General features: G+C 49.0%; 1 protein-coding gene across 3 annotated transcripts in view; it reads right to left on the bottom strand.

The window, feature by feature from the left end:
• PLA2G10 (phospholipase A2 group X) overlaps positions 1-22,432 on the bottom strand; it is a 37,857-nt gene that overhangs the window by 10,223 nt on the left and 5,202 nt on the right. The window contains exons 1-4 of one of the 3 annotated variants that reach the window (XM_055252477.2): positions 17,739-17,973; positions 12,917-13,246; positions 8,582-8,732; positions 5,534-5,640 (exon numbers count right to left, since the gene is read on the bottom strand). In XM_055252477.2, the coding sequence (XP_055108452.2) occupies positions 5,534-5,640; positions 8,582-8,732; positions 12,917-13,246; positions 17,739-17,742 (592 nt within the window). In that variant the 5' untranslated portion in view covers positions 17,743-17,973. Of the gene's footprint in view, positions 1-5,533; positions 5,641-8,581; positions 8,733-12,916; positions 13,247-13,374; positions 14,993-17,738; positions 17,974-21,707; positions 21,813-22,432 lie in introns of those variants that run through there. The other 2 variants (XR_008652458.2, XR_008652457.2) reach the window with 2 other exon arrangements.

Here is a 22,432-nt window from a genome sequence, read left to right as displayed (position 1 = left end):
CAGAATATGCAAGTTGAAGGGAGAAAGGAAAGATTTTCAACAGATTTCCCACTGAAGCCTCATTTCACGTCCTCATCACCCACACCAGAAGGGGGCAGTTTTGGGAATAAGTCACTTACTCTCCCTGAGCCTCAGTTTCCCCTTTGTCTTTTGTAGAGATGGGGGTCTCTCTATGCTGCCAGGGTGGTCTCGAACTCCTGGGCTCAAGTTATCCTCCTGCCTTGGCCTCTCAAAGTGCTGAGATTACAGGTATAAGCTACCATGCCCAGCCAGTTTCCCCAACTCTAAACGAGAGGGTTAGATGAGATGATACCTGGGGCATGTTCAGGCCTAAAAATTGATTATATCATCATATTAATTCAGCTTTGCTCTTAGGCCAAGTTCTAATCCATAGTAAGAAGATATAGCTGAAGATCTAAAAACATACTTAAAGTAGGCCGGGCGTGGTGGCTCATGCCTGTAATCCCAAAACTTTGGGAGGCTGAAGTGGATGGATCAGGAGTTCGAGACCAGCCTGGCCAACATGGGGAAACCCTGTCTCTACTAAAAATACAAAAATCAACTGGCTGTGGTGGCAGGGGCCTGTAATCCCAGCTATTCAGGAAGCTGAGGCAAGAGAATCACTTGAATTCAGGAGGCGGAGTTTGCAGTGGGCAGAGATCGCACCACTGCACTTCAGCCTGGGCGAAAGAGCAAGACTCCGTCTCAAAACAAAAACAAAATCTGTTTCTCATCTTACAAACCTTTTCTCATCTTCTCAACACCTATCTTACAGGTAAGGAAGCTGAGGCTAAGAGAAGTCAAGTTATTAGCTCAAAGTGATGAAACCCTCCTCCATCTAGAGCCAAGTGATTTTCTTTTTCTTTTTTTTTTTTTTTTTTGAGACAGAGTCTTGCTCTGTTGCCCAGGCTGGAGTGCAGTGGTGCAATCTCTGCTCACTGCAATCTCTGCCTCCCAGGTTCAAGCAATTCTCCTGCCTCAGCCTCCCGAGTAGCTGGGACTACAGGTGCATGCTGCCACACCTGGCTAATTTTTTTTTTCTATTTTAGTAGAGACGAGGTTTCACCGTGCTGCCCCGGCTGGTCTCGAACTCCTGAGTTCAGGCAATCCATCTGCCTCGGCCTCCCAAAGTGCTAGGATTACAGGTGTGAGCCACCACTCCCAGCCGTGATTTTCAGCAAAGGTAGCAGGATGATTCCATGGGGAAGAGTCTCTTCAACCAAGAGGGCTGAGATAACTGGATAACAACATACAAAAGAATAAAGTTCAACCCCCTACCTCACTCCGTAGACAAAAATTAACTCAAAATGGATCAATGACCTAAATATTAGAGTTAAATATGATAAACCTATTAGAAGAAAACTTAAGGGTAAATGTTTATAACTTTGGATTTGGCAGTGGATTCTAAGGACACCAAAAACATGAGCAACAAAAGACAACAGATTAATTGAACTTCATCAAAATTAAACACTTTTGGGCAAAGACACTATCAAGGAAGCAAAAAGACAACCTACATAATGAGAGAAAATATTTGCAAATCACATATCTGGTAAGAGTCAGTATCCACAATATATAAAGAACTCTTAACTGGGCATGGTGATTCATGCTTGTAATCCCAGCACTTTCGGAGGCAGAGAGGCAGAAGGATTCCTTGAAGCCAAGATTTTGAGACCAGCCTGGGCAACATAGGGAGACTTTATCTCTACAAAAAGTTTAAAAATGGCCGGTTGTGGTGGCTCACGCCTGTAATCCCAGCACTTTGGGAGGCCAAGGCAGATGGATCACGAAGTCAGGAGTTTGAGACAAGCCTGGCAAACATGGGGAAACCCCGTCTCTACTAAATATATAAAAATTAGCCAGGCGTGGTGGCGGGCACCTGTAATCCCAGCTACTCAGGCAGCTGAGACAGGAGAATTGCTAAAACCTGGGAGACAGAGGTTGTAGTGAGCCGTGATCGTGCCACTGCACTCCAGCCTGGGTGACAAAGTGAGACTTTGTCTCAAAAAAATTAGCCCAGCATCGTGCCACACACCTATAGTCCCAGCTACTCAGGAGGCTGAGCCAAGAGGATAGTTTGAGCCCAGGAGTTTGAGGCTGCCGTGAGCCACGATCTTGCCACTGTACTCCAGCCTGGGTGACAGAGCGAGACCCTGTCTCAAAAAAAGAAGTAAAACAGGATTACCGTATGACCCAGCAATTCCACTCCTAGGTATATACTCCAAAATATTGAAACCAGGTACTCAAATAAGTATTTGTTCACGAATGTTCATAGCAGCACTATTCACATAAGCCAAAAGGTGGAAACAACCCAAATGCCTGTCATTGAATGAATGGATAAACAAAATGTGATCTATCCATGCAGCGGATATTATTCAGCCATAAAAGGAATGACATACTGACACATGCTATTAATACAACATGAACAGGATGAGTGTGGTGGCTCACACCTGTAATCACAGCACTTTGGGAGGCTGAGGCAGGTGGATCACCTGAGGTCAGGAGTTCAAGACCAGCCTGGCCAACATGGTAAAACTCCATCTCTGCTAAAAATACCAAAATTACCCAGGCATGGTGGTGCACGTCTGTAATCCCAGCTACTCAGGAGGCTGAGGCAGGAGAATCACTTGAACCCGGGAGGCGGAGGTTGCAGTGAACCGAGATGGCACCACTGTACTCCAGCCTGGGCCACAGAGCAAGATTTCATGTCAAAAAAAAAAAGAAAGAAAGAAAGAAAGAAAGAAAGAAAGAAAGAAAGAAAGAAAGAAAGAAAGAAAGAAAGAAAGAAAGATGAGCAAACCTCAAAAACATTATACTAAGTGAAGAAGCCAGAAACATAGTGTATGATTCAATTTATGTGAAATATCTAGACAGGGTAAATCCAGAGATAGAAAACTGGTAACCTGGTAAGTTTACCAGGTGTTGGTGGTAGGGAGGAATGGAAATGGATTGCTTAATGGGAAAGGGATTTTTCAAGGCGGAGTGATGAAAATGTTTAGGTGGTGGTTGGATGACATTGTGAATATACTAAGTATCACTGAATTATACACTTTAACAGGGTTAATTTTATATTATGTCTATTTTCTTTTTTTGTCTGTTTGTTTTTGAGACAGAGTCCCACTCCGTCACCCAGGCTGGAGTGCAATGGTGCAGTCTCGGCTCACTGCAACCTCCTCCTCCTGGATTCAAGCAATTCTCCTGCCTCAGCCTTCTGAGTAGCTGGGATTAAAAGCACCCACCTGTATTTTAGTAGAGACGTGGTTTCACCATGTTGGCCAGGCTGGTCTGGAACTCTTGACATCGTGATCCACCCACCTCAGCCTCCCAAAGTGTTGGGATTACTGGTGTGAGCCACCACGCCCAGCCTCTTTTTTCCTTTACTCTTTTTTTTTGAGACAGGATCTCACTCTGTTGCCCAGGCTGAAGTGCAGTGGTGCAATCTTGGCTCACTGCAGCCTCAACCTCCCTGGGCTCAGGTGATCCTCCTACCTCAGCCTTCCAAGTAGCTGAGACTGCAGGTGCACACCACCACACCGTGCTAGTTTTCGTATTATTTGTAGAGACAGGGTTTCACCATGTTGCCCTGGCTGGTCTTGAATTCCTAGGCTCAAGCCATCTGTCCGTCTTGAGATTACAGGGGTGAGCAACGGCACCGAGCCTGTTATGTGTATTTTCAAGTAACAGAAAATAGAAAAAAAGGGATGGAACTAGTGGTCTGGATCATGACTAGCTCTTCAGATAACTTTGTGTCTCGTTGCCAAAACTCAGGCCTTATCTACATTCTCCCTGTACCATTACTCACTTCCTAGTTGTTTTCATTGATTTAGCTTTCTTATTTATTTGAAGGGAAACTATAAATGGAAAATGCCATACATCAGAATGGAATCTATTTCTTTTTTTGTTTGTTTGAGATAGAGTCTCACTCTGTTGCCCAGGCTGGAGTACAGTGGTGCGATCTCAGCTCACTGCAACTTGTGCCTCCTGGATTCAAGTGATTCTCCTGCATCAGACACTCGAGTAGCTGGGATTACAAGCATGCACCAACATACAAGGGTAATTTTGTATTTTTAGTACAGACGGGGTTTCACCATTGAGGCTGCTCTCAAACTCCTGGCCTCAAGTGATCCACCTGCCTTGGCCTCCCAAAGTTCTGGAACTGTAGGCGTGAGCCACAGCACCCAGCCCAAAATGGAATCTTAAAAATAAATACCACGGCCAGATGCAGTGGCTCACGCCTGTAATTCCAGCACTTTGAGAGGCTGAGGCGGGTGGATCGCTTGAGGTCAGGAGTACAAGACCAGCCTGGCCAACATGGCGAAACCTCATCTCTACTAAAAATACAAAAAAATTAGCCAGGTGTAGTGGTGGGTGCCTGTAATCTCAGCTAGTCAGGAGGCTAAGGCAGGAGAATCACTTGAACCCGAGAGGCGGAGTAAGCCAAGAACACGCCATTGCACTCCAGCCTGGGCAACAGGAGTAAAACTCTGTCTCAAAAAAAACAAACAAAAATATCAAAAAACAAGCAAAGAAACCCACACTCCAAAAACAAACAATAAATAAATAATATAAAAATAAAATAAATACTACAGTCCTTATGTTATTGCTTTCTTTCAAAATCTGGTAAGATTGCCCTGAGTGACCTGAGGTTTTTAATTGCAGGGTTTTTTTTTTTATATCTTTAGAAGCGGTTGGTAAGGTAAATTTTTTTTTTTTTTTTTGAGACTGGGTTTTGCCCTGTTACACAGGCTGGAGTGCTGTGGCTCGATCATAGCTCACCGCAGCCTCAACTTTCTGGGCTTCAAGCGATCCTCCCACCTCAGCCTCCCAAGTAGCTGGGATCACAGATGTGTGCCACCACGCCTGGCCAATGTTAAAAAATCCTTTAAGTTTTTTGTAGAGATGCACTCATGGCCTCAAGCGATCCTCCTTCTGGTCCCCACCCCCAGCCCCTTTCTGATAAACATTGACGTTGTTTATTATCTGATGCCATTTCTGTCTTCTTCCTTGTCATCCAGACATCAAAGAATTATGTTTCTTCAGGGTTTTCTTTTTCAAGTGCTCAGTGTTAAAGATCACTCACATTAGGGCCGGACACCATGCCTCATGCCTGTAATCCCAGCACTTTGGGAGGCTGAGGGGGGCAGATCACTTGAGGTGGGGAGTTTGAGACCAGCCTGGCCAACTTGGTGAAACCCCACCTCTACTGAAAATAATACAAAAATTAGCTGGGTGTGGCGGTGCGTGCCTGTAGTCCCAGCCACTTGGGAGACTGAGGCCTGAGAATCCCTTGAACCCAGGAGGCAGAGGTTGTAGTGAGCCAAGATCACACCACCACACTCTAACCTGGGTGACAGAGCGAGACTCTGACTCAAAAAATAAATAAAATAAACATCACTTACATTAGATATACCCAAGGGGTGGTCTACAGAGAGTTGGAAGCAGTGGTTATTGCAACAGGGGCACAGAAGTCATCTGCCTATGCCAGGATGCCCAGGGGATACTCGGGGTGGGTGGCATGGTGGTGCTGGGGACTCACCGCACAGGACGCTCTGATTGACGCACTGCCAGGAGTAGCGCTCTGTCTTGGGACTGCAGCCAGCCTCCTCAGCTCGAGTGTAACAACAGTCGTGGTGATGGCAGCACCTGCAGATGTCACATGGGCAAGACAGCAGGTGGGTGAAGCTCTCTCCTGGCCCTCCTCTCTTGCCAGGACCATGGGTGACTGAAGACCCCCAGGGAGGCACAGCATCCTCTTAGATAAGCTTTTTTTTTTTTTTTTTTTTTTGAGATGGAGTCTCACTGTCGCCTAGGCTGGAGTGCAGTGACGCGATCTCGGCTCACTGCAGGCTCCGTCCCCAGGGGTTCATGCCATTCTCCTGCCTCAGCCTCCCACGTAGCTGGGATTACAAGCGCCAGCCACCTCGCCCGGTTAATTTTTTGTATTTTTAGTAGAGGCGGGGTTTCACCATATTAGCCAGGATGGTCTCGATCTCCTGACCTCGTGATCCGCCCGCCTCGGCCTCCCAAAGTGCTGGGATTACAGGCATGATCCACCGCGCCCGGCCAGCTTTTTTTTTTTTTTTTTTTTTTTAAGAGACAGGGTCTTTCTCTGCCACCGAGGCTGGAGTGCAGTGGCACAATCATAGCTCACTGCAGCCTTGAACTCCTGGGCTCAAGCGATCCTCCCACCTCAGTGTCCCAAGTAGCTGAGACTACAGGCACACGCCAGCATGCCCGGCTGGTTTTTTAATTTGTATTTCCTTTGAGACAGCGTATCTCTCTGTTGCTCAGCTGGAGTGCAATGGCTCAATCAGCTCACTTTAGCCTTGAACTCCCGGGCTCAAATGATACTGCCGCCTCAACCTCCTAAGTATGCTACTACAGGAACACAAACTCCTTTTTTAAATTTTTTGTGGATATGGGGTCTATGTTGCCTAGGCTGGGTCTCGAACTCCCAGGCTCAAGCAGTCCTCCTACCTCAGCCTCCCCAAATGCTGGGATTACAGGTTGGAGCTACTGTACGCCTGGCCTTATCTAAGCTGTTTCCCTGAAAATCCCTGTCTTGGGTAATGATTCCATTGGCCCCACCATGCCCTGTCCTGCCTCCCTGGCTGTGCCCAAGCTTGGTCCCTGCCTGCCTGCCTCACTCTCTGGGTCTCGAGCTCCTGTGACACGACTCCTCTCTCTTCCTGGAGTGATCCAAGCCCTGCCACTTCCTGACTTTGCCCACACTGTACCCTCTACCTGGGGCAACTTCATGTCTGCCCTTTGTCCCTTAGGTCTCAGCCCAGGCACAAGCCCCTGCCTCCAGAGGTCATCCAGGCCTCACCAGGCTACACCCTCTAGTAAAATCAGATTCCCTCCCTTCAGGGCAGGTTTATAATGAAACCCTCCTGAGAGGCCAGGTGCGGTGGCACCCATCTGTAATCCCAGCACTTTCAGAGGCTGAGCTGGGAGGATCACTTGAGGCCAGGGGGTCGAGACCAGCCTGGGCAACATAAGGAGACTCTTGTCTCTCTTGTCCCTATAACAAATTTAAAAACTAGCTCACCAGGCCAGGCTCAGTGGCTCATGCCTGTAATCCCAACACTTTGAGAGGCCAAGGCAGGTGGATCACGAGGTCAGGAGTCCGAGACCAGCCTGGCCAACACGGCGAAACCCTGTCTCTACTAAAAATACAAAATTAGCCAGGCGTGGTGGCGCATGCCTGTAATCCCAGCTACTTGGGAGGCTGAGGCAGGAGAATCACTTGAACTCAGGAGGTGGAGGTTGCAGTGAGCCAAGATCACACCATTGCACTCCAGCCTGAGCAACAGAGTAAGACTCTATCTCCAGAAAATAAAAACACACAAAAAATTATCTCGCCATGATGGCACATGCCTATAGTCCTAGCTACTTGGGAGGCTGAGGTGGGAGGATTCCCTTCAGCCCAGGGGTTTGAGGCTGCAGTGAGCCACTATGATTGTGCCACTGCACTCTAACCTGGACAAAAGCGAGACCCCAGGCTAGAGTGCAGTGGCGTGATTTTGGGTCACTGCAACCTCCGCCTCCCAGGTTCAAGCGATTCTCCTGCCTCAGCTTCCTGAGTAGCTGGGACTACAGGCGCCTGCCACCACACCCAGCTAATTTTTGTATTTTTAGTAGAGACAGGGTTTCACCATGTTGGCCAGGATGGTCTCGAACTCCTGACCTCGTGATCTGCCTGCCTCAGCCTCCCAAAGTACTGGGATTACAGGTGTGAGCCACCGCACCTGGACACATTACTTAATATTTCTGTGCCTTGTTTTCTTCATCTGTGAAATGGGATTGTTGTGAAAACACAAAGGGATTCCCAGGGCAGTTCCTAGTGCATAGTCTGGCTGCCTTTGTGTGTGTGTGTGTGTGTGTGTGTGTGTGTGTGTGTGTGTGTGTGTGTGTGTGTTTAACATAGAGACAGGGTCTCACTATGTTGCCTAGGCTGGTTTCAAACTCCTGGGCTCCAGTCATCCTCCTGCCTCGACCCAAACTGGTGGAATTACAGGTGTGAGTTAACACATCTGGTCACTTTATATTATTATTATTTTTTTCTTTTGAGACAGGGTCTGGCGCTGTCACCCAGGTTGGAATACAGCGGTGCAATCTCAACTCACTGCAAACTCCGCCTCCCGGGTTCAAGCAATTCTCCTGCCTCAGTCTCCCGAGTAGCTGGGATTACAGACGCCTGCCACCACACACAGCTAATTTTTGCATTTTTAGTAGAGATGGGGTTTCACCATGTTGGCCAGGCTGGTCTTGAACTCCTGACCTCAAGTGATCTGCCTGCCTCGGCCTCCCAGAGTGCTGGGATTACAGGAGTGAGCCACCGCTCCTGGCCAATTTTTTAAGGCAACGTAATCAGCCCATGGCCGGGGTAAGAGGCAGCTGGTATCAAGTTCTGGCTTCATTGGCCATGTTATCCAAGAGGCCTCTGCCTCCCTGCAAAGTAGTACTGCACACTGGGATCTCCCTGGACCAAACCCCAGCTTTGGTTTTGTGTACTTCCTCATAAGCCTTGACTACCCCAGAGTGTGAGGGATTTTGTAGCCTGGTCCAGGCATGCACTCACCAGTCAATGGCATCACGGGGCTGGCCATGGCCTCCCAAGCCACAAAAGCAACCATATTTCATATAGGCGATGGGAGTTCGGGGACCAACACAACCCAGAGTTCCTGCCAGTTCCAGGATCCCACGCCGGTGCACATGTAATGTCCTGGAGGCTGGGGGGTAAACAAAGGTGACAGGCTGCAGGTCAGGGTTTCCCAGACCCCTGGGAAGGGCATTAGCCTGAGAAGAGCTTAGGTGTTATAGCCTGGCTGTCTGAGTTTGAATCCTACTTCCTAGCTGTGTGACCTTGGACAAATTCCTAACCTCTCTGGGCCTTGGTTTCCTCATCTGTGAAATAGGGGATAAGCTGACTTCAACTCATATGAATGAAGTGAGATAATGAGTATAAAGCCCCTGGTGCATGAAAAGGCTATTATAATCTGGCTGGGCTCAGTGGCTCACACCTGTAATCCCAACATTTTGGGAGGCCCAGGCGGGCAGATAACCTGAGGTCAGGAGTTCAAGATCAGCCTGGCCAACATGGTGAAACCCCACCTGTAGTAAAAATACAAAAATTAGCCGAGCATAGTGGTGCACGCCTGTAATCCCAGCTACTAGGGAGGCTGAGGAAGGACAGTCACTTGAACCTGAGAGGCGAAGATTGCAGTGAGCCAAGATTTTGCCACTGCATTCCAATCTGGGCGACAGAGCAAGACTCAAAAAAAGAAAAAAAAAACAAAATGGCTAACTATTATAATCAGGGTCCTCAAGGTAGCCAAGAAGGGAAAAGAGTCATTCAAGAAACGTTTGTCCAGTTCCCTGTGTTGGGCACTGGGCATCACGGATGAGCCTACAGGTGTCTGTCACCAAGGTGGGCTCCTCTGTGGCAGCTCCCGGGCCCTGGCACTGCCCTGTGCTCATGACTTTTCCTCCAGACTCAGGCTCAGGGCCCTTGGTATCTCCTCTTATTTTCACTGCCAGACAGGAAGGCCCCTTGGCCTGAGCCCAGCCATTTTTCTAGATCCTGGCACAGATTGGACATGTAATGGTGCCCAATGCATGTGACTGGAACCCCTGCATTGGACATGTAGGAAAGGAGGCCAGCCGGGAAAGGTAACCCCACAGTCCCACAGCCAGCAGGAACTCAAGCAGAGGCTTCAACCCAGGCTTCTGACTTGCAAACCAGTGCTCCTTCCTCCTTACGCAGTAACGACAGGGGAAGGTGGCCTTCGGGGTTGCCAGAGCCGAGTGGTACCAGCAATAGAGTGGAAACTCACACACAGGCTTGCCTGCTTCCTGGGTTAGGGTTAGGGTTTATACGGCTCCTGGAGGTTGATGCATTGTGTTTGATCATCTTTTTTTTTTTTTTTTTTTTTTTGAGACAGAGTCTCATTCTTGTTGCCCAGGCTGGAGCACAGTGGTGTAATCTTGCTCAAAGCAACCTCTGCCTCCCAGGTTCAAGCAATTCTCCAGCCTTAGCCTCCCGAGTAGCTGGGATCACAGGCGTGCACCACCACGCCCAGCTAATTTTTGTATTTTTAGTAGAAACGGGGTTTCACCATCTTGGCCAGGCTGGTCTCGAACTCCTGACCTCACATGATCCACCTGCTTTGGCCTCTCAAAGTGCTGGGATTATAGGCGTGAGCCACTGCGCTCATCCTGATCATCCTGTCTCTCTTTTTTTTTTAGAGACAGGGTCTCACTCTGTCACCCACACTGGAGTGCAGTGGCACAATCATAGTTCACTGCAGCCTCCAAATCCTGGGCTCAAGCAATCCTCCTGCCTCAGCCTCCAGACATACGGGCATGCACCACCATGCCCAGCTAATTTTTAAACTTTTAGTAGATCTGGGGTCTCACTATGTTGCCCAGGCTGTTCACAAACTCCTGGCCTCAAGTGATTCTCCTGCCTTGGCCTCCCAAGGAGCTGGGATTCCAGGCATGAGCCACCATGCCCAGTCTCATTTCTGTTTTATCTAGAACAGTTTTCATCACACTGACTTTTTTGAGAAGTCCAGGCCAGACTTAAATTCCATTTTGTCTTTTTATCTGTGGAAAAAGTAGCATATTTATGTTGGAAGAGAAAGATGAAGCAAAGAGGAAGAAAATGTAAAACGCATTTGGGGCCGGGCACAGTGGCTCATGCCTGTAATCCCAGCACTTTGGGAGGCCGAGGCGGGCAGATCACCTGAAGTCAGCAGTTCCAGACCAGCCTGACCAACATGGAGAAACCTGTTTCTACTAAAAATACAAAATTAGCCAGGCATGGTGGTGCACGCCTGTAATCCCAGCTATTTGGGAGGCTGAGGCAGGAGAATCGCTTGAACCCGGCAGTCAGAGGTGGCAGTGAGCCAAGATCGTGCCATTGCACTCCAGCCTGGGCAACAAGAGTGAAACTCCGTCTCAAAAAACAAAAACAAAAACAAAAAAACACACGAAAATAAAATGGCATTTGGAGTTTAAAGCTTCGCCTTCCTCTCTGGATGGTGAGTCCTCACTCTCCCAGCAGTCTGCGCCTCTGCCTCAAACCTCCATGGCTCCCGCGAGTCTGGATAAAGCTAAGGAGTCTCACTGCACCCCAAGTCCTGGGGATAGTGAGCTCCTCTCACCCCTCCCTCATCCTCTCACACGAGTCATTTACTGTCCCTCCAGTTATGCCCAGTCACGCAGACACTCTGCTGCTCAAATGCCCTCACCCCATCCTCACCCTGCTCCCAGGCCACCTCCCTGCAGAATCCACCTTGCCTGCCAGGTGGCCATAGGGACCCTCGCCATACTGTCTGCTTGTGGCAGTGCCCTCTGGCCTGGGGGGGGGGTCTTCCAGAGCAGATCTCCAGCCAAGCGCAGTGGCTCATGCCTGTAATCTCAGCACTTTCGGAGGCCAAGGCAGGTGGATCGCCTGAGGTCAGGAGTTCGAGACCAGCCTTGCTAACATGGTGAAACCCCGTCTCTACTAAAAATACAAAAATTAGCCAGGTGTGGTGGTGCATGTCTGTAGTCCCAGCTACTCAGGAGGCTGAGGCAGGAGAATCTCTTGGACCCGGGAGGTGGAGGTTGCAGTGAGTCAAAATCGTGCCACTGCACTCCAGCCTGGGCAACAGTGAGACTCTGTCTCAAAAAAAAAAAAAAGAGCGGAGCTCTGATATAAGCTACCCTGGCACACAGTGAGCTTCCAGAAATGGTCCCTTGACCTCTAAATCCATCAAGACCCAGGGAACACGCCCTCTCTGAGCACCCTGACAATGTCCCAGTCCCAACATGGTACCCTGAATCTGTCCCGAAAGTTTCCCCTGCCACCCTCCCTGACCACTCTCTGGTATCTCAGAGCCCTAGCAACAGCCCTATAGAGGGAGGGTTCTAGGATGGGGCGGGCATCGAGCACTGTGCTTATAACCAAGCAAAACACTCCCTCTGTGCCAACATAGGTGGGGCAGGTCACGTTGGGGTCTGTTTGCCCTGTCTGCCTGCTGCAGCCTCCTCGGGGAGGGCCAGGGCTGTCTGTGCATCCTGTGAGCCCCAGGTCACTATGTGCACATATGTGTGTCTGTGCCGCTCTCTGTGTGTGTGTGTGTGTGTGTGTGTGTGTGTGTGTGTGTGTACACGGCGCATCTGAATTGTCCTGAGTGCTGTCTCGGGTATCCTTGAGCTGGGTGTGCGTGTGTCCCCCTAGCGGTATCTCAGTATTTTTGCCTGTGGGATCCTCACATCGTGAGCTGCACACCTGAGGGCCAGGTGAGTCTATGGCTGGTCCTGTGCCTCCGCATCTGTGTGCTGGCCGTGTCTGCATAGTACTCTGTGGCTACATGTATCTGTGTACCCCAGAAATGGGCAGTCACCCAGGGGACCTCTCTACAGTGACCCCAAAGGATGGATAGTGAGATAGAGACAGTATGTTCTTTTTTTTTTTTTGGTCACAGGGGTTTGTTGTACAGGGGCACAATATATTCTTCTCCCACCCCCAAGCCGGGCCTTTCTGCCCCTGCTCCTCCCACCCTCTGGTGTCTCACATCTCAGGGACAGGTGGAATGAAGGATAAGTTCTCGGACCCCAGATCAGGACAACCGGGCGGCTTCCGGGCTGCCGGGGAGGGTCACAGCCGGTTAGGGGAGGGAGCCAGGAGAGGACTCTGCGCCTCTGGGGAAGGACTGGACTAGTTCTGGGTCCCTGGGAGGAGTGAGTGGGGGGCCCTGCAGAGGGCTGGGACCCAGAGTGTGGGTGAGCATTAGAAGAGCGAGCTGGGGGCTCTAGGGCAACTAGGAACTTGGAGAGGGATGGGAGGCAGGGCTGCTGGGTCCCTAGGAAGGGCTGGAGGAATCCCGGAAGGCCTGAGTTCCGGGAAAGCCCCTTCCTCACTCACCCTCGCCAGACCCGGGGCCAGGTCCAAGCAGCAGCAGCAGCAGCGATGGCAGCAGCAGGAGCGATGGCAGCAGCAGGAGCAGCATGACTGGCAGGCACACAGGTAGTGGCCCCATCGGAGGGTGGCAGACGTGGGACGGTGCTGCCGGGCCACCGGAGGAACCAAGCCCGGCGGACACACACCCCCGCTGCCACGCCCTGGCCCGGCCCCGGACCTCACCTTCCCTCGGGGCCCAGGCGGAGCCAGCTAGGGGCAGGCACCTGGGGCGGCGCAAAGGCGTCCTGATCTCTGCATCTTGGTAGCTGAAGGGGCTCGAGAGGCCGCGGGGCGCTAGGGACAAGACCGGGAGTCAGGCCCAGGGAAGTCTCCACGGAATAAGGGAGCAAAAGGGGCTCTTTTGATGTTATTATTCCTCCAGCCCCTCCCCCACTCACCTGGGCGCCCAAAGGGGACAGAAGACTTGGAGGAGGGGTAGTCCTGAGTTTAACATTTTATTTTATTTGGCCGGGCACGGTGACTCACGCCTGTAATCCCAGCACTTCGGAAGGCCGAGGCTGGCGGATGACTTGAGGTCAGGAGTTCAAAACCAGCCTGGCCAACATGGCAAAGCCGTCTCTACTAAAAATACAAAAATTAGCCAGGCGTGGTGGTGCGGACCTATAATCCCAGCTACTTGGGAGGCTGAGGCACAGGAATCGCTTGAACAGGGAACGTGGAGGTTGCAGTGAACCAAGATCACACCACTGCACCCCAGCCTGGGTGAGAGCCAGACTCTGTCTCTTTCTCACTTGCCCTCTGTCTCTCTCTCTCTCTGTGTGTCAATCTGGAGAGAGTTGATTGTCCCCGGTGAGTCTCTCTAGTCGACAGAGAGAAAGAGAGAGAGAGAGAGAGAGACACACGGAGGCTGGGCACAGGGCTCACACCTGTAATCCTAGCACTTTGGAACAACGAGGCGGGTGGATCACCTGAGGTCAGGAGTTAGAGACCAGCCTGGCCAGCATGATGAAACCCTGTCTCCACTAAAAATACAAAAAATTAACCGGGTATGGTGTTGGGCACCTATAATCCCAACTACTCAGGAGCCCGAGGCAGGAGAATCGCTTGAACCCGGGAGACAGACGTTGCAGTGAGCGAAGATCGTACCACTGCACTCCAGCCTGGGCAACAAGAGCAAAACTCCATAACACACACACACACAAAATTAACCAGGCATGGTGGCACGTGTCTGTAGTCTCAGTGGCAGGGGAGGCTGAGGTACAAGAATCGCTTGAATCTGGGAGGCAAAGGTTGCAGTGAGCCAAGATTGCACCACTGCACTCCAGCCTGGGTGACAGAGTAAGACACTATCACAAGGCCGGGCACGGTGACTCATGCCTGTAATCCCAGCGCTTTGGGAGGCCAAGGTAGGCGGATCACCTGAGGTCAGGAGTTTGAGACCAGCCTGGCCAACATGGTGAAACCCTGTCTCCACTAAAAATACAAAAAAATTAGCCAGGCATGGTGGTGGGCGCCTGTAATCCCAGCTACTCGGGAGGCTGAGTCAGGAGAATTACTTGAACCCAGGAGGTGGAGGTTGCAGTGAGCCAAGATCGTGCTATTCCACTCCAACCTGAGCGACAAGACCGAGACTGTCTCAAAAAAAAAACCAAAAAAAAAAAACGAGAAGTCTTGATCTGTGATCTTGGGAAAAGCTGTTCACATCAAGGATGCCATCTTCTTCCAGCAAAAAACTTCCCTCTTGTGAGATTATGAACCCAAAGTTCAAAGTTCTGAAGTTTTGCTGTAGTGTGGATTCCAAGGACATTCTTTCTCTGATGTTCTCAGAAGATCCAATCTTCAGGTTCTAGATTGTGAAGGAATTGACTGTCCCCAGTCAGTGAGCCATAAAAAGCTTTCTGTACCTAGTGAAAATACACTGTACCATAATGATCTACTGTTGTGATGTCAGCCCTCTTGCATGGGAAAGCAACCAGAAAACATGCATTGAAAATGACAATTGACAACTGAAATGTTCAAACGGCCCATGAGGTAGCCAAATGCACCTGAAGCTTTGATTGTCTTCCCAGGAACATGGATCTGACAAATGAAACACTGGTTATGAACTATTTTAGCAATTTATAAGTCAGCATAGAAACACATATTTAATTTAGATCATTTTATCTTTTCCATGATAAGTCATGGAATGCAGAGCCTTTTATTTTTCATTTTTAGACAGAGTTTTGTTCTTATTGCCCAGGTTGGAGTGCAATGGCTCTATCTCGGCTCACTGCAACCTCCGCCTCCTGGGTTCAAGCGACTCTCCTGCCTCAGCCTCCCGAGTAGCTGGGATTACAGGCATGAGCCACCATACCCGGCTAATTTATTTATTTATTTATTTTTTTGAGACGGAGTCTCGATCTGTCGCCCAGGCTGGAGTGCAGTGGCGCAATCTCGGCTCACTGCAAGCTCCGTCTCCCGGGTTCACGCCATTCTCCCGCCTCAGCCTCTCCAAGTAGCTGGGACTACAGGTGCCTGCCACCACGCCCGGCTAATTTTTTTGTATTTTTAGTAGAGATGGGGTTTCTCCATCTTGGTGAGGCTGATATGGAACTCCCGACCTCAGGGGATTCGCCCGCCTCTGCCTCCCAAAGTGCTGGGATTACAGGTGTGAGCCACCACGCCCAACTGCAGAACCATTAATAACAAACACTTTAAGGAGTCAGGAAGGACAATGTGACCATCTTGATTCTCCATGAGTCCATGGTTAACATAGGACTTATGTGCTCCTGAATATCAGTTCTTTCTCCAGTTTATGTGCATAGCACTGATACCTAATGGGTTATCATAGGTAATTTGACTTAGTCCTTGGAGTTCATTCAAATTGTATATCTAGGCTGGGCGAGCCCACAAAAAATTAGCTGGGCATGGTGGCACAAACAACAACAACAAAAACCAAACTGTTTATCTAAACAATTTCTGTATCGGATGTTTTAACATGAAAATTTAGCAAAGTATTTTTTTGGTATTCAATTAATTTTTTGTTCCGCTTGGGTTAGCAGCTTTCTTTCTCTCTTTCTCCCCTCCCTCCCTCCCTTCTTTCTTTCTTTCTTTCTCTCTCTCTCTCTCTCTTTCTTTCTTTCTTGTCACCCAGGCTGAAGTGCAATGGCACAATCATGGCTCACTGCAATCTCTGCCTCCCGAGTTCAACCGATTCTCCTGCCTCAGGCTCCCAAGTAGCGGGGGTTAGAGGTGCCCACCACCATGCCCAGCTAATTTTGTATTTTTTTAGTAGAGACAGGATTTCACCATGTTGGTCAATTACAATTCACCTGTCTTCATGAATTGGCTCTGTCTAGGCAGTGGGCAAGGTGAAACCCTTCAGCAGTTACAGTAGTGCCAACATGTCAAGTTTCTGGGCTCTCTCTCCCTGATCGGCCCTGGGGACCCTGTTTGACTGTATGCCAACAAACACATTGTCATGAATTAAGAATATTCACAAACAGTTTACAAATTTTGGAGAAATTAGGCAGAGACAGAAATATGACTCAAATTCTATTTATGAAAGTATACTCACTGGACGGGGTGGCTCATGCCTGTACTCCCAGCACTTTGGGAGGCCGAGGCAGACAGATCACCTGAGATCAGGAGTTTGAGACCAGCTTGGCCAACATGATGAAACGCCATCTCCACTAAAAATACAAAAAGTTAGCCGGGTGTGGTAGTGGGCACCTGTAGTCCCAGCTATTCCAGAGGCTGAGGCAGCAGAATCACTTGAACCTCTGAGGCAGAGGTTGCAGTGAGCTGAGATCGCACCATTGCACTCCAGCCTGGGCGACAGAGTGAGACTCCATCTCAAAAAATAAATATAAAAAATAAAAGGCTGGTATGCTCCATTAATTCCTGCAGGACCGACAAAGGCAGCCTACGAATTCTAGATCAATGGAATGAATACAACTTGCTAGAAATACATAGGAAACAAAATGACTATTCACAGAACCAAATAAAAGCCTTCCACTAGAAACTAAAAATAATCATAATAATAATGGTTTTATATATATGCATACACAAGCAAAGCCAGAAGAGAATAAATAGCAAATGAATGAAAATTAGAAGCAAAAACAAGTAAATAGGAAACCATCTCTACATTTCTTTTACTCCATCTACCCTGAATGCTACAGCATTATCCAGGACCCCAGAAAACACACATAATACTTTATTCCTGATAAACAATTCAATGTCCTTAAGTCCACCAATATCACCATACATTCTGTGCAATCAAGAAATTTACTCAGCTGGGCACAGTGGCTCACACCTGTAATTCCAGCACTTTGGGAGGCCAAGGCGGGTGGATCACCTGAGGTCAGGAGTTCGAAAACAGCCTGCCAACATGGCAAAACCCCATCTCTACTAAAAATACAAAAATTAGCCCACTGTGGAGACACACGCCCATAATCCCAGCTACTCGGGTGGCTGAGGCAAGAAAATTGCTCAAGCCTGAGAGGCAGAGGTTGCAGTGAGCCCAGATTGCACAACTACACTCCAGCCTGGGTGACAGAGGGAGACTCCATGTCAAAGAAAAAAAAAAGATTGTAGACCTAAAGTTAACATTGGCATGTCCTTGATTATAGGAGGCCAGCAAATAATTTACTTTTGAATGATCTACGGGGCGCAGCCCTTCCCAGATGCCTGAGGTCTTTTCTTGCTGAGTAGACATCTATCTGGCTGTTACATGATGTTAGGAACAGCTATTCATTTGGAAAAGGGTGTTGCAATGACCTTCTCTTTTGCATAAGAAGATGGGGGGCTGGGATCCTGAGATTTTAAAATTTCCTTTACAGCTTACCCATAGGTTCCAACGTTCCTTGGGTCCTCTCTCTCCCGTGATCCTCTCTGATTAGGGGTGGGGGGTGTGAGTTGGAATTAAAGCCAGCCTTTATTGGAGTCCTAGGGCTGGATTCTGCATTGTGCTCCGTGGTGTCATTGCACCTTCTCGTTTCCGCTCTTTCTGCCTTGCTTCATCCTCTTCATACTCTAAGCTCCACCAGCGCATGTTGACCCCACCGGTGGAGCGCCGCTCCTTCCCACCTGCTGCTTCTCCATCTCCATCTCCACCCATCTTCCGCTCCTGGCCTTTCCTGGCACGGGGGCCCGAGCTCTGAGCTCTTGCCTTTTTCTGGGGCACCGTCTTCTCCTTCTCGTCACCCCAGGCAGTGCCCCTGGGCTCCTCCGCTGCTGCGGGCCTGGGCCGCCTGGGTCTGCGCGGCCCGGCTGACAGCGCAGTTCACGCCCCGGGGCGGCGGCGGCAGGTGCAGTGCGAGCGGCGCCCCCTGTAGGCTGGTGTGGGCGCTGCCTGGAGGTTGCTGTGGCGCCGCCTGGAGGTTGCCGTGGCGCTCGTTGGCGCCCAGCTCCCCTCCCGGGGCTTCCTGGCTGTGTCGCTGCTGCCCGGGTTCCTCTAGGCGGCGTCTTCTCGCGAGTCTCCTTCGCTGCTCCGAGAAGTCGGGGGTGCAGCAACTGACGCCGCTGCTGCTCCGGTCGCCGCAGTTCGCCATATTCCCCGCGGGGGCCGGCCGGGCTCTCGCCTCAGGCCGCCCACCCTGCTCCGGCCGCGGCCGCCTCTCCGTTCCCGCAGCCAGATGAGGCGAGGGAGCGACCTCCAGGCACTGGGCGGCCGTCGCTTCCCCAGCAGCCGGCGGGGCGGTGGAGAAAGACGCCAGGAAGCGGAAGGTCCCCGCCGGCCCGAGGGTCGCCCGGGGCTGCGCCCCATGGTTCCTGCCCGCGAGTAGTTGCCGGGACCCCCCTTGCCAAGTTGCCCCCGGAAAAGCTGTAAGGTTCTCAGGCCTGCAGGGAGTGATAGTTTTCCCCTGACTGTAACGTAAGGCTGCAAACTCGAAGCCAGGCATTTTCTGCATATTCTTAAATAGAATGTTTCAGTCAGAGCCTTGATAATATAACCAATCTTTCTGATTATAGCCTGCTTATAAAGAGAACATATGTACATGAAAATAAGAATATTTATGAATAGTTTCCAAACTTTGGAGGGATCAAGTAGGGAGGAAAAACAAACGCTTCCACCCACTTTTGTTCACAAAAGTGTGCTTTACCAAATCGGTGTAAATTCTAGATGACTTCTGAGAAAAACGTTTCTTCAATCTGGAAAACAAAACAAGGGCCGGGCGTGGCGGCTCACGCCTGTAATCCCAACACTTTGGGAGGCCCAGGCAGGGGGTGATCACCTGAAATCGGGAGTTGGAGACCAACCTGGCCAACATGGTGAAAGCCCGGTCTCTGCTACAAATACAAAAACTAGCTGGGCGTGGTGGCGGGCGCCTGTAATCCCAGCTTCTTGGGAGGGTGAGGCAGGAGAATCGCTTGAACTGAGCGGAGATCCCGCCACTGCACTCCAGCCTGGGTGACAGAGTGAGACTCTGTCTCAAAATAAAAATAAAGAATGAATCAACAATGTTTTAAATACGAGTTATAAAAACATTATCTTAATAGATTTTTTTGTTTTGCTTGATCTCGCTTAGCAGTTTTTTGAACCATTTTTTCCTTATTAGAAACCACTAGAAAGTGGTTTTTAGTTCATTGATTTTTTTATTTTTATTTTTATTTTTATTTCTGAGACAGAGTCTCAGTCTGTCTCCCAGGCTGGAGTGCAGTGGCACAATTTTGGCTCACTGCAACCTCTGCCTCCCAGGTTCAAGCGATTCGCATGCCTCAGCCTCCCGAGTAGCTGGGATTACAGACATGCACCACCACGCCTGGCTAATTTTTGTATTTTTAGTAGAGGCGGGCTGGCCAGGCTGGTCTGGAACTCCTGACCGCAAGTGATCCGCCGGCCTTGGCCTCCCACAGTGTTGAGATTACAGGCGTGAGCCACTGCGCCTGGCCCATTGATTAAAAAAAAAAAAAAAAATTTAGTTTTAATGTATTGAGGGGGTATAAGTACGAGTTTCTCACATGCCTATATCGCATAGTGGGGAAGCCTGGGTAGTTCATTGATCTGGGTTATCAGAAAACTGTGTTCAAGAGGACTTGTTAGAGTTTTCTCCATGCAAAGCAAATTTGGGGGCAGGGCACAGTGGCTGACGGCTGTAATCCCAGCGCTTTCCGAGGCTGAGGAGGGCGGATCACGAGGGCAGGAGTTGGAGACCAGCCTGGCCAACATGGTAAAACCCTGTCTCTACCACCACCAGTTAGCTGGGCGTGGTGGCGGGCGACTGTAGTCCTAGCTACTTGGGAGGCTGAGGCAGGAGAATCGCTTGAACCCAGGAGGCAGAGGTTGCAGAGAGCCAAGATGGCACACTGCACTCCAGCTTAGGCGACAGAGCCAGACTGTCTCAAAAACAGGAAAGAAAAGAAAATTTGGACTATTGCCAATTACAAATATTTTTAGAGAAGAATTCAAAATAGTAACTGGATGATGGAAACAATAGTTATGATAAAAATCTGATGAAAGTTCCCACTTCACAAGGAAATTTACTTATGTGCAGCATTTTAAGACAGTAATCAGAATCATGACTGACAGCATCACATCAGGACCACCAGACTTTTACAAATTTCATATAATCTTCAGAAATAATTAATAACTTTTTTTTTTTTACATAGATTCTGCCTCTGTCGCCCAGGCGGGAGTGCAGTGGCATGATTTCGGCTCACTGCAACCTCTGCCTCCTGGGTTCAAGCAATTCTCCTTTCTCAGCCTCCCAAGTAGCTGAGACTACAGGCATGTGCCACCAGGCATGGCTAATTTTTGTATTTTTAGTGGAGACACGGTTTCACCCTATTAGTCAGGCTGGTCTCGAACTCCCGACCTCAGGTGATCCACCTGCATTTTTCTCCCAAAGTGCTGGGATTACAGGCATGAGTGACGGTGCCCAGCCATTCATAACATGTTTATGCAAATATAACTTTAGCAAATATTTAGCATAACTATCAAAATTACAAATCATAACATTAAATTTGTATAAATGTATGTAATTTTTGGAACATGTATATCAACAACACACCCATAAATATAACTGACATGAGATCTAATATCACCTCACTTGACAATGCCCTCGCATGCAGTATCACCACATTTGACAATGCCCGCCCATATAATCTACCAAATAAATCACTTAATACCTCTACAAGATGAGAGATACATTCTTTAGACTCCCCAAGGGATCCAGCTGAAAAATCCCAAAGTTAATTTTAAGCCAAAAAGAATTGACTTAGGATTTTGACACTGGAGAAACCCATCAAAGATGTCAAGTTTGAAAACACTTGATCAAAACAGAATCACAGGTCACTATTAAAAAAATATTCACACCGGGCGTGGTGGCTCATGCCTGTAACCCCAGCACTTTGGGAGGCCACGGCGGGCGGATCAAGAGGTTGGGAGATCGAGACCATCCTGGCTAACACAGTGAAACCCCGTCTCTACTAAAAATACAAAAAAAAACCGGGTGTGGTGGCGGGCGCCTGTAGTCCCACCTACTCGAGAGGCTGAGGCAGGAGAATGGCATGAACCCGGGAGGCGGAGCTTGCAGTGAGCCGAGATCACACCACTGCAGTCCGGCCTGGGCAAAAGAGTGAGACTCCGTCTCAAACAAACAAAAAAAAGAATATTCATTTAACCAGAGACTTCCAAAGCAATACAGAAAGTTACATGCATATAAAAACCTTAACCCTTTTAAAGCTCAGTTATGCTAAGTAATCAAAAGGGGTACTTGAATTGAATCAGACACAGGAAAAGTGTGTGCAGGGTTACTTTGGTCATATCTCCATTTGCCACCTGATTACACATGAGAATGGCATCTTTACTCACCAGAAAGCCAGCATTATAGGAGGTGTAGGAGCCATTCTTGGACTTGAGACAAGAACATTGTTGTGTAGAAATTTCATTGACTGTGTTAAAGTTCTTCTCCATGGGCTGGAGAACATATAACGGGGCCTTTAGAATGAGATGGGCATTGATTGGATGCAAGATCTCCACACTTACTAGCTGTGTGACATTGGACAAAGTGCTTCATCATTCTGAGACTCGGTTTTTAAAGGAAAAACAACTAACTACCTTGCAAGCTTGCTAGCAGGTTTAAGTGTAATAATGTGTAGGAATGACTGCACCGTGACTAACATGTAGTGACAGCTTAATTAATGTTAACCCTTATCATTATTGTATAAGAATGTGAGTTACATAAGAGAGGAACCCCGTCAGTTTGTTCTCTTCTATATCCCCAAGACCATGAATCATGGCTGGCACGTAGTAGGCATTTAATAATATTTGTTCAACAAGAATTTGGCAGTCTTGGAGGGCAGAAAGGAGGTGGGGAAGATTTTTAAATAACATTTTTTAAAAAGTCACGTTGTCCTACAATACCAGTTTTTCTTGCATGTTTAGGAAATTGAGGGTTTTTTCCTAAAACGTGCGGGCATATGGGAAATAGGATGCAACATTTGCGCTAATGTTTCAGACACAGTTAGAGGTTTCCAAGAGATTTTGTGCTCGGGAGGCTGCTTGCTACAAGCTCCCAAAGCTCTGGGAGGACATAG

This window comes from Symphalangus syndactylus, chromosome 18, assembly GCF_028878055.3.
Source record: "Symphalangus syndactylus isolate Jambi chromosome 18, NHGRI_mSymSyn1-v2.1_pri, whole genome shotgun sequence".
Taxonomy (NCBI): Eukaryota; Metazoa; Chordata; class Mammalia; order Primates; family Hylobatidae; genus Symphalangus; species Symphalangus syndactylus.
Note: the sequence above shows the minus strand (reverse complement) of the source record. Positions and strands in the feature narration are given on the sequence as shown.